At 27.0% G+C, this 13,452-nt stretch overlaps 1 protein-coding gene across 4 annotated transcripts in view; it reads right to left on the bottom strand.

Annotated features, from left to right (window-relative positions):
• Window positions 1-281: 281 nt before the first annotated feature.
• Window positions 282-13,452, bottom strand: part of LOC132938146 (fasciclin-1) — a 67,181-nt gene continuing 54,010 nt past the window's right edge. For 2 of the 4 annotated variants that reach the window (XM_061004831.1, XM_061004830.1), the window contains exons 3-13: window positions 12,448-12,620; window positions 12,231-12,364; window positions 9,854-9,950; window positions 8,532-8,712; window positions 8,091-8,251; window positions 7,980-7,991; window positions 6,247-6,489; window positions 4,182-4,402; window positions 3,770-3,932; window positions 3,491-3,647; window positions 282-2,490 (exon numbers count right to left, since the gene is read on the bottom strand). In XM_061004831.1, coding sequence (XP_060860814.1) covers window positions 2,291-2,490; window positions 3,491-3,647; window positions 3,770-3,932; window positions 4,182-4,402; window positions 6,247-6,489; window positions 7,980-7,991; window positions 8,091-8,251; window positions 8,532-8,712; window positions 9,854-9,950; window positions 12,231-12,364; window positions 12,448-12,620 — 1,742 coding nt within the window. In that variant the 3' untranslated portion in view covers window positions 282-2,290. The remainder of the gene's footprint in view (window positions 2,491-3,490; window positions 3,648-3,769; window positions 3,933-4,181; window positions 4,403-6,246; window positions 6,490-7,979; window positions 7,992-8,090; window positions 8,252-8,531; window positions 8,713-9,853; window positions 9,951-12,230; window positions 12,365-12,447; window positions 12,621-13,452) is intronic. The other 2 variants (XM_061004833.1, XM_061004832.1) reach the window with 2 other exon arrangements.

Raw genomic sequence — 13,452 nt, 5'->3', positions numbered from 1 at the left:
TAAGACGTGTCCCTTAAATTAGATTTTGAGCTATTCACACAACATACTTTACACTTTTCTGAACGTGATTTAAAAGTTAAAACAAAAAGTTACGTATATAGTTTATTGTTTTCCAGAGCATATTAAAATTGGATTTAACAAGGAAAAGCATGGTGGAATTTTTCGACAGTCATTTAGCAATTAAACCAAACTAACTGAAGAACTAGAATATTGAATTCGGTTTAACCCAAGCAACGTCTCAAACTGATTATTATTGTAATATTGATACTTTATTTGTTTAAAAAAAAAAAAAAACAAGATTACATATTAAATTATGTACGCGGTAGATAATTATAATGATAACATTGCGAGCATTTGAAAAAAAAATACATTAGGTATTATGATTTAAGAGTGTAATATTAGAAACTTGGCGCAAACACATAATATAACTGACCAAAATTCATTCAATGGCCACAAGCCTTGGTGCCAAAACACTGTATACAGTAAACACTTATTTTAAATGGATAATGCAACTAAAAAAAAATAAATAAAAAGTATACATATTACATCATAATGTATGCAATATATATATATTATATAATATGGAATATTATTAGTTGGTGCAGGTCGTTGAAATTATGTTTAATATAAATTAATAAGGAATAAATAAAAAATAATAAAATTATGGTACACAGAAAAATAATAGCAGTGGGACTTCAACCGTAATTACAAAAAAAAAAAATAATAATAATTGTTTAACACATAAACCTAATATATACATTTATTATATTGTTAATAAAATATAAACAAAGACGGTTGTTTTTTTTTTCATCGAAAATTCGCGTCCATTTACAATCTTGTTTGGATGAAGCAGTCACAGTTTTTTTTTGTGTCTATACAATATCAAAATTACCAATTATAATTGTCTTTACTCTTAATTTCGTTTCTTAGCCATTAAATATATTATGAATAATTGTTTTTCTAAATAATAGTAAAAAAAAAAACTACAATTTTGGTTTTTATTTTCCACTTGAACAGTAGTAGAAAATATAAATAGACACCAAGCATCAATGCACTAATTATCAGTTTTCACTGAGTATTAAGTATAATATAATATAATATTATTATTAATTATTATTATAATAATATCATAGTTAATCAATGAAAGGACGAGATTAATATATTTTCGTAAAATTTTGTATAAATTCAACAAGATTATTTTCTATTATAATATATTAATTCTCCTATTAAATGATTCTCAAATTACAATTTACAGATGTATAAATATATAACTTATAATATATATCAATAGAATATGATTAAGATGAACCTATGGGTTTTGTATTGTTATTATTATTATTATTATTATTAATTCTAGTTTTGTCTTTTTTTTTAAATAATATTTAACGAATAACAAATTATTTACTTTGAACTATCGTAAGGCATACATAATAATATATAATTTTTTTTTTTTTAATACTATTAAGTCCTATACTTATACCATGTTCAGTATTTACAAATCAATATTTTGATCTAAAAAAAAATTATACTCCTAACATGTGAAATACTCAATATCTTGTTTTGTCAGACTCATTTATGCGTTTTCCTTTTGATTTTAATAAACCACATTGACTTTTACCCGTTTCCAATTTTTAGACTACAATTCTTAATTTAATATTCCTAAAGGAAGGGATAGGATGTCACGGGGAATATATTTGAGGTTTTTTGGTAATAATATGATAATGTCAAATTGATGCATTTTCTGAAATGCATTTATGTGCAGCTTTAAAAGCAAATTTTGTTTGAAATATAATCAACAACTTTCCTCCTTCTTGGAAAAACAGAACTATGCTATATCCACATCAAAGAGAAAATATTGAAGAAATAATAAGATTTTACCAAATGCGAAGGATAAAATTAAGTTACACGAACGCATATATTATGTATATACTATATATACATGAGATATATATATATATTATATATTTATGAATATAAAACTAATCAGGCACAAGCTTACAATAAAAAAAAAAATTCTTGCTGGGAAATTCTTTAATAAAAACTTAAACGTTATAGGAAATAAAAATACATTGTCCGTTTGAGAATTGGATACAATTCAAATGGGAACTAATTTTCACTTTATAAAAATCAAACGTGTCGTATGAGGAAAGAGGATAATGTTTGAAAATGTTAATGTTATCAGTAGGTCCTATGTATTCAGTGGAAACAACAGGGTGGGAACCTTATGACCAACTGTTAAACGCAACTTAGGGTGTTCCACATACAAGACACGCCTGCTGAGTAGAATTGACTAGTTGAAATAATAGAACACGAGGCATTGGGCCAAGACCAACACCAATCCAGTTATTGATTTGGTAGCAATAGCACCATTCACTTCAATGTCGCTTTCATCAATCAAAACTTTATCAATTACATGTATGATACCATTGGTGCAACGGACATCAGAACGGTGGACATGTATCCATTCATTGCGCCATTCAATTGAGTAACCTAAACAAATAATTATTATTGAAATAGTTATTCAAAGTAAATAAATAAAAACAATATACTTTACATATTAAAATATTTAACACGATAATTATAAAGGTAGATACATTTTATTTACAGACTTGACCATCTTACTATATTCATCTTTCAATATATGAAAAACGACGAAACTCAGAAGATAAATCAATTATTATACTGTAAAGGTGTAAGCTGCCATTACTACAGAATGAATTTTTTATTATAATATACTATTGTCTGATGCTATTATTATGTATTATAGGGGAATTTTCTAATCAAAGCACACACATTGTTTTAAAACTATAAACGTTTTAGAAAATATTTTTTTTTACTAATTATAAGTCGTTATTATACAAAAATAATAATAAAAAAAATAGATTTATTATTTACGTTTATCGTTAAGGTTGGAAGATTGGATTTTTCAAATTTTCCTCAATTCTATAAAATTAGTATATATTTTAGTTTCTACCTTGTATATAGTTGTATAGGTACCTACCATACATAATATATTATATATTATTAATTATAATAAAATATAACCACTGTAATGGTTGTAAACCCATTGTTCTATCATGCTATTAAAGTTTTCTTGCTTTTCGGAAAAAATTTGATTTTTTTAACTTATGTCTAATAAATCAATTTCAGTGAAACTTAACTTTAAACAATTTAATATGGAATTCAACGTACAATTTAATGCGTAATTTATCACTAAGAACAATAACATATTGAATAAGAATAAATAATATAATATCAACAAAGAGTGTTCTGTGTAAACAATTAATAAAAAAATTATAGTTGTTTTGTAAGGAGACCGGGGAGAGAAATCGTGATCTCAAAAAAATTAAATTATGTGCTACCTATATAATTGTCAAAGAATAACTAATGGTTGAGAAATTTCAATGAGAAAAAATGTATTATAATCAAAAGGTAATATTATAATAATCATTCATTTTTTAAATGACATTCAGTTTTCGACGGGTCTTACCTTCAACAGAGTCTTTGATTTTGATATACATGGAAATGTCGCGTACAGTAGGAAGATGGACTGACAAATTGTAATTATTATTGGCTTCTTTCCTTAAATCGTCCATTGTAAATACTTTATCCGCAATGATCAAATGGCGTTCCAAAACCTGACGAGCCTACACAAGAAAATCACACAAGTTTAACAAAAATCACTTTGCTGTACAGCAAATATTCACTATATGTATTTCGCAAAAAATGCGATAATCAGCCGCTACTATAGAATATATTATATACTTACAATATTCGAGTATTCGGGCATGAACAATTTTTTGTATGCTGATGGGTTATCGATTGCCAACCTCTTCCAAGCAAAGTCTCTGGGCACAAAATAAGTGAATCTCTTTTGGACGTCGCCTAGTTGATCGTTAAGTGAGGACACTTGGCCGAGATAGTTGGTTTCACTATAATAAATCAATATCGAATACATTAGTATTATAATTTATAACTTATAATTCCGTCAACTACATTACTTGTAGATCAGAATAATGATATTAGGTACTAATAGGTACTAATCAACACGCATAGAAAAAATATTAATTTTTTTCTTGAACATTAATTTATTAAGAATATTATGCATAATATTATTTAATAGTATAAACGATTTTCCGGTGCACGAAACACGTCACACGGCAGTTATCACGGTAACTTACTTGAGCGTGGGGTCAGTGGCCAGTTTGCGGTCGACTGTCGATGATGGAATGCCCAGTACGTGGTCAATGATGTGTATGATGCCGTTTGTAGCTGCTAAGTTAGCCTGGACCACGGTAGCGTTAACGCCGCCACCCTCCAGGGTCAACGTGCGGTTCTTACCACTGGTGACCACGTTGAAGAACAGATCCTTGCGGGGCACTTCGGTTTGGACCTGAAAGCGCTGATCCATTGTAGACGGGAAAAAAACCAAACAAAACAAAAATGAAAATCATGCACGCTCATGCTATTACACAATAAAATAAACACAACATAATCGCCTACTGTTAGGTATATATAGATAATATAAATTAATTATAAACTGAAGAAAAGTGGAGGTACAATCATATTATTTGTTTTAATAAATGTCAATAATTAAAGTACCTACGAATGACGTGAAATCTAAACTCGGTATATGAGTAAGTGGTGGATTTTGATCGTTTTTAAAACGAGTTTACAGACCGTCTACACTCTAGAGGTACGATCAATAATATAACGACGTAGGTACCTACTTTTTTAATTATCAAAACAAAGTACTGCGTAATTATAAAGAGTACAAAATAAAAATCCTATTTAAAAAGATGCCACTTTGAACGGAAAACTGTTTAAAATAAAACTTGTTTACATTTACCTATCTATGCAAGTGAGTATAGGTAGTAACTAGTAAGTAGGTAATAAACTAATAACTAATAAGTTAATAACTATAATGTTAGGAACGAACGGCACTATACAATTAGTAAAACCTATAAGTATCTATAGTTGATTAAAATATATAACACTTTTATTAATAAACGTGTTATGAATAAATACACGAAACTTTTAAATTACATGAGAGGAACCTATCTAATGTCGAATTTATTTAAAACAAAATCGGTAAAACAGTAATAAATAAAAAAGTTATATTAAAGATTCAAACTGCAGGATTAGTGATTACCAAATGTATACTAATGTATATCAGTTTAAGCTACAAGAAAATGTTTTAAAACAACATGTTAAAAACGTTAAGTTTAATAAGAGTAATTCAAAATTGTGAGATCTTATGAGAAAGTATTTTATAGTATTTGATTCTATCCATAGTATACTTTAACATACTTGTAAACGAATGTCTACAATAAAGAGAAAATTATAATACGTCACCCATATCATATTTCCTACAGCGCATTATTCTTAGTTTTGTTATTAGAAAACACCTAGGTATTATCATTCAATAATAATAATATACAAGAATGATAATTAAATTTAAGAAAAAGTCGAATAAAAACTGATAAGATGGATAAATTCTAAGGTAATTAGTAAATGCATACAGGTTTTTTCTATTAATTAATACGATTAAACGTTGTGAGACCCAAGCCATGACCATGGCCAAATAGAAAATAAAAAACTTATATAGACACACCACGTGTGGCCACCCCCATATTTTCCTTTAATAATAAATTTTTTTAAATTCTGATTTTCAGAATTACTGTACAAAATATTATGTAATATTATGTTAATATTATGTAATGTTATACTTCTTAAATGTTAAAAAAATCGAAGTAGATACCAGAAAATATGGCTTTCGTGTTAACTTGAAAATTCCTAAAAACCGTAATTTCAATATAATAATAAAGAGGGAGTGAGTACTGAGCAAGCTTGGTGGATCAGGCTGTATAGTATAAAATTAAGCTCAGTAAGCACTATAATTCTCGTAACAGTGTTTAACCCTAAATTATGTTTGTGACAAAAGATGAATATTTGTTAATTTGAGTTTATTGACACGTTTTTCGAAAATATTAGGATGATAATATTATATGAATTATGTATTATGGAATATATTATTATCATATTACATACAAGTAAAAACTAAATAATAATTTACGATAGTTACATTTTACTAATATTACGTGTATTACACTATAGTAGAAAATAATCTACGCTGCAAAATTGCATTTAATATAAAAGAAAAGAGATAGAAAACGAGTAAAAAAACGTATAGGAAAATAAAAATTATGAACCGACAACTTTACTATTCTACTATGGATCGCATACCTTATCGATGGATTCAGCAACAATATCATCGATGGAGAGACGTCTGTTGACGATATGCAAGTCAAGTAAAGACCTGATGTATGTGCGATTTAGCAAATACGACTGGATGGATTGGTCGTTGAATGCTGCATTGGAAGGTGCGAAAAGTGTAACATTTGGCATGGCGGTGAGTTTTTCCAAGAAATCGCCACCGGAATTCATAATCTCCTCGTAGAATCGGTGTAAGACACTGTCTTCTCTGTCCTGATAAACGAATAAAAAAGTAATATATCATTACATTTGCTCGAACTCTACAATATTATGGTCCTGGTATCCATTAATCTAAGTAGCAAAAAACTACTGTTGAGATTTCTAATAAGATAAACGAACCGAGTTTTCCGACAGTGACTACAATTAAATAATCCCCATCCATGACTATAAAACGCAAATTGCGTATTCTCGTGAATTTAATTTGAACTGTTATTTTAAGTTGGATATGCAAGTTTATTGTTATTATTATTATTTTAAACAATATTATACTAATGCAGGGTTGCATGCAAATTATTAATGCGGTTCAATAAAATTTAATGGACCGACCATGGGCCACTAAATTATGTTTAAGGGTTTATGAGCTCGCTATTGGTTCATTAAATGTTTAGTGATTGTCCATGCAACCCGGCATTAGAGTGTCAGAACCAAATAATTATTAAGGGTAAAAAATGTATGACACGGCAGCCATACAATAGGCCTTAAATAAAATAAAATAATTTTGAACGATAAAAAAACAACTTTATAGGAAAAACAATAATCACGCCCCGTAGAATAATCTAATTTTGAACTTTTAAATTAAATAAAAAATTATCCAAATATCACAATTTCACGGGGTATGAGACTTTTTCCTGTGAGGGAAGATTTTTTATTAAAAAAGAATCGGCTCCTACAGCTTTAATGGATGACACCATAAACTATCACAATATATAGGTAACACGCATGTAAATTAAGCTAATACGATTCAATAGCTCACATAAGTCTAGAAAATATACGGAAACTTTATTCAATATTAATGCAGAAAAAACATTGTAAGTAGGTAGGTAAATATTGTATTAGTTGTTTTTAAGACACATATTTGAGTACATATATTATATAAAGAAATAACAATGATATTACTTCCCTACAAAAAAAAAAATAAAAAGTTTGTTTACCCACGTTTGTTTGTCAAATATATACAATTACGGTTACATGGATATATAAACACGCAATTGAGTATTAAGTAAATAAACCGTCAATTAGGTTAATTCTATACAATGCTGAGTACTCTAAATCTATAATGAAAACAAAATGCATACCCACTTTTGTCTTATTTATTGTTTATCTTAATATAAATCTGTGTTAAAATTGTTTTATTATTTTTATTTTTGGTAAACAGTGAAATACATTGTGTTATAAAAAGCCATTAAAATTTTACAATTTATTATAACTCATAATTGAACTGTCAATCCTACTTCTATCAATCCTATACTTTTTGCCATTTAAATTAAACTTAAAAAACACGCTATTATTCAAAACTATTATTTTTTATTCATTCTCAAAAATAAAAAATGAATTTAAGATTGGTAAGGTACAACTAGTGTCATCAAATTATAATTAATAGATAACACAATAACACAGTAAATAATTACGTGGTAATATGATTGTGTATATTTATAATAATTTAGGATAAAAATAAAACAACATCAATAATAAAATTTGCTTACCTTATACGACTGCTTTTATTATATCCGGCAGCATCAAAAATATGAAACAAAACAAAATTAAAATTTTATAATTTCAACTTACTTTTTAACAAAATATTAATATTAACTGACCTCAATGAATTGTTTTACATTGTTATCCACGATCATCAATGGTCTACTAATCAAATGGACCACACCATTTCTGACAGGTATATTGGCTTTAACAATTTCTGCTACTACAGCTCCAGTAGGGTGAACATCATCACCGACAACAGTATCACTGCTAACGTAATCTAAATAAAAAAAAATAATAATAGGTAATACGTTTTTAAAAAAATACCACGAGTATTAAAAAGATACAATTTTTAAATACATAACGAAAATACAAATTAAAAAATTCTACTACTCATAAGAATAAAATCAACTACGCATTTTATATTATGTTATATTTAAATAATATGCATAATATAAAAAATAATACGTAATAAGAAACACTCGTATAACACATAAAATATAATAATTAGATATTTAATGCACAACTTTCAAATTCAATTTCAGTTCTATACGACTTACATTTAGTTTTATCTCCTTCTACAGCTTTAGATAAAGACGCAAATACTTTAAGCATGTCAGTGAACGCTAAAGTTTTAAATTGTTCTTCTTCGTTGGTGGGTCCCAAAAACAATACATTATCCGGAACAATGTGGGCGTCAATCACTTTCACATCGATTTTTTCAGGTTTTACTTTTGGATACTAAATACAATTAAAACATAAATCAAACCAATATATTAATTAATATAGATTAACTACCTAGTAAAATAATCCAAAACACCTTCGTTCGTCATAAAATAGAATGTGTACAATGCACATATATGACTTTATATTGTATACCGACATTTTAGATTTTATAATTTATTTGTTTTATATTCCATATTTATGTTAATTGTTTATAGCATTTTAAATTCATTGTTCATTAAAAAAAGTTACTTATAAATAATTAACATAAAAAAAACATGTACCTATTCCAAGTTTAAAGGATAATAACATTTTAATATTCCCGAAATTGAAAATATAATAAAATATAATTTCACTGTTACAGTGCCATTTAGATTTAGAAACGGGTTCTCTCCAAAAATCAAGTAGATCATTAAAATCATTAAAAAACTCTGATCATAATAATTCACTCTTGAAATCATAATTCGGTCACGATATAGACAATGACGTATAGGCTAACGTAATATTGATAATTTAGAAGCATATTATCTTCAAAAATAAAGCTTAGCTACTCCTATATTATAACAATGTTCACCAATGGTGAAAGCTAGAACCTACACGATTTTAGACAATGAAAACTCTCGAAACTATTATTGCGAATTTATATGAATTATCATAATTATAAACTAATACTATAAACTGTACATAATATCGATCGATTAAAAATAACAGTTGTAGAGTGATGATAATATCAATTAAATTCATATTTAAAGATTTGAAAAAACCTCTATTTTAAATTTTGAAATTTAGCACTTATACAAATATAAAACTAAAAGAGACTGTCATGATGAATAATATAATATTTTACCGTCATTATTTTGTACACATGGGTACTCAAATATGAAAACTTTAAAATTATAGTTCGTGATCATATTACCTACCTATGTATATAATGTCAAGGGCGGTAGTTTATTTTATGGGACACACAAAAATAGTATAATGGCAATGTGTGAAATAGATATTATATTACATTTCAGTCCATCTTTTAAAACAATTTATCAACCTAACAAAGACTTCTATTTTGTTATGAATGATAATATTGTTTTTCCAACTACGAACACAATATGGAATAAAATATAAATTATATAGGTAATATAATATATAACGTCAATAAACTTACATTAGCCACTTCGTCCACGGGTATGAAAAATGTATGTCCACCTTGATTGGAGAACACGCTCTTCTTATCCAGATTTTGTACCCGTTGCAAAAAAGTACTAGAAAACAATTAAATTAAATTAATATACCTCAAAATATGAATAAATATTAAATAGATAATGTATCCACCTATATTTTTCCTAAAGATATATTTTTAAACTTTAGACGCTATTATCATCACATTATCTCATCGGTCAATCTATGTGCTTTTTAAAAAAAAATATTTGAATATAATTCTAAGCATATTTAAAAGTAGGTACATTACGTTTTTACGTTAATTAAATATGCGCTTCATTTTATTGCTATATTCAACGTTACAAACCCCACAACCTTAATGGTTAATTATGGTAAAATTATGTTAAAAGAAAACTTTTTTCATTATTTTATATACACTTGAAAATGTATTATTTTTTTTAGTATCTAGGTATTTTCTTTAAAGGGTAAAGCTAAATGAAACATTTAATATACATACTATAATTAAATGTATATGCAGCTTTCAACACTCCAACTAACCAATATTAATTTTATTTAAAACCAAGGAAATAGCCAATTTAGTGACAACTTAATTATTATTAGGTAAGTATTAGTTACAAGAAAAAAAAATGTTGATATTTTCATTTTTTTATACTTAATTTGTAAAATATTAATAGTCTTAAAATGCTCTTGAATTTGATAATTTATTTCCCTAATACAGATTATTACTTAAATTAGGTACACAATTATGCTGATAAATGTAAAGGAACGGGTACGATCTGTATTTAACGATTTGCCAACGATAAACAGGATGTACGGGTAAAAATGCGTGGTATGCCCCTGACCGAGGTGGTATGGAGACCCCTCATTGAGGTAATTAAACATACTAAGGAAGTGGGTGTAAAGGACTGAAGCGAAAACGATTAAATGTAATTAAAAGAAACAGTACAAGAGGAAATGAGTCGTACAAGACAAAGCGGTCTGCTCTTCAGCTCAGAGACAATTTTCGGACGACGCCCGTACGTATTTATATATCTATATAATAATATGTAACTGCGATTTCTAAATATTAACGTTGCACAATACTTGTTTTGTTAATATCCTAGAACTACTATACTTGAGATTCGTAATTTAAATTTTTAAAATTGTTTTTTAAATTGTTCTTAAAACAAAACACGACGTATACCTTGGTAGCAATAATGTTTTAAAAAATCAATACAAAAGTTCATGCGTATAAAAAATACTAGAAAATAATTTAGCAAATAAGGTGAAATTAAAATAATATTTTTACCATTACCTACATAGTAAAATCAAATTTAGAAAAAATAAAAAATATTTGACAACTATAGAAAAAATTGTTTATTTTAAATAACCTACAAATGATAACTATTGTTTTGTAATCGGTTTTGTAGTTGGACTAGAATATAAGTGGACATCAGTCATCACTCATCAATGTTTCCGACGAGAAAATCTTAACAAGACCTGTAGATAATTTAAACCACAAAGTATAATTTGAAAAACCTCTATAATAGGTCTGTGTTTATTATAGGGTTTATTCTATTGTAATAATCATGGTCAGAAAAAAGAAACTTGATATTACTCGGAAATAGAAATTTTGAAGTTGAACGTTAAAATAATTAGGTACAACGCTAATTTAATTAATTGTACCTACTATGTAAAATATTAACTGAAGAAGAAACATTTAAAACTAAACATACGTACCGGGAACATAATATATACCGAAATTATGCAAAAATCAACACTTCATTTATAGGCCTAAGACTTTTACATTTAGTTGTTAAAACACTACGTACGCATTTATCTTATGCAAGCATTACATGGTAAATTAAAAATTGCTAATATCGACTATTTCCAGTACAGTATTATTACTGTACATAAAATTGAAATGCATTTGTAAATGAAAACATTTGCAATATATCAGTATCGTATGGATTTTGAATTAACATAATGTTTTCAACGTTTAACGTTGAGATAATGCAATTACCTATGATGATTAAAACTCTGTAGTTGTATGATTTTAGTTTCGTGCCACTTATCTATAAATTGAATAATATATACAGTGTTTCACCGTGTTTATCCTCGCACAACAATATTTACTCCTATGCACACGTCTCACTTATACTAGGAGACTTACACATTATACATGAATATTGAATGGAAATTGAGCATTCAAGTTTCAATACAATTAGCTTATTTAAGAGCATAAATATCAAACACAATACCATTCATAAATGTGGTTAGTTCTCTCAATAAAACTTATTAATTATATTTTTAAACTGAAGAGATAAATTTATAATTAATCGATTAAATCTAGTGTATTTTTTATAAGCGTATTATATAATTACTTAGTGTGGTAACTATCTAAATCCAGGTATTCAGCATTTTCCATGAATTCCCATGCATTAGGGTTGTAGACATTTTGAGGGCTATTTTTCTTCATTCGCAGAGGTTGTAGAACTTGATCAATGACGTGCAACACCTATTTATAAACAAAAGTTAATAAATATATTTTTTGATATTGAAGAATATATTTTATTGTAAAGCTATCTAACGCGTTCTTACTTGAGGTTTTCCAAATGTATTATTGTGTTCATAATTAGCCAAATTATAGACGACTTTAGCCTGGTTAACGTAAATCTCTTCTGGACTTTTCTTTGTAATCCAGATAGGCGGATTACCATCTAGTTCAGAAAATACCGACTTTCCCAATTGTTCCAATTTCATTGGTACATTTGCTGTAAATTTAAATTAACATTAGCTTATTTATTTTGTTAAATCAAATAACTTAAGAGCTACAAAAATGATTTTGTAAAGTAAACAGCTGAAAAATCCCAATAGTGAATAAAAATATAGATTCTACTGGTCTGCCGGCTGCCGTGATACCGATATTGTAGAATAAAAATGACTGTTTATTATGAAAAAACACGAAGTATAAAATTATAAGTTTTAAACACTAGGATAAAAAAAAGTTATCGTAGTAAGATTTTAAACTAAGTGATGCTGATCCCGGTGCTTTAAAAGCCATTACATTTTTTTATTTAAAATAACCAACTATGTAACAATGAATTTATTATACCAAAAGTGTTTTATAGCGACTAGAAGGAACCCTTGTCATAAATAAATCTTTTTCTTGTATCCGTGATTCATACAAAAAAAAACTATTTATATATAATATAATTCATATTTTATCTTCAAATATTATGATAATATATAAAAGCATTTTTTCAATCTAAATTTTTAATTTTTTTCTGCTGGAAGACCCGAGAATAAGTTTTGATTATTTTCAATAGTTTTGAGTTAGATTCTATAAACCCATGCATTTTTCTATTGTAGTGAATATTAATTAATAATAACAACACTTAATAATTATTTACATTATTGTCTTTGTGATATTACTTTGTTTTATTGTTATTGAATTACATTTATATTCTAAACACTACATATCAAATACCGCTGAATTTTTTGCATGTTTTTTTACATAATTAATTTAACTCTTGTCGTGTAAATTTGAACACATTATGTTGGATTGTATGAGGCAATATTGCATTACTACTCGTTATATTTAAT

The sequence above is a fragment of the Metopolophium dirhodum genome, chromosome 2 (genome assembly GCF_019925205.1).
Source record: "Metopolophium dirhodum isolate CAU chromosome 2, ASM1992520v1, whole genome shotgun sequence".
Lineage (NCBI taxonomy): Eukaryota > Metazoa > Arthropoda > Insecta > Hemiptera > Aphididae > Metopolophium > Metopolophium dirhodum.
This window is presented reverse-complemented; position numbering and strand designations above follow the sequence as displayed.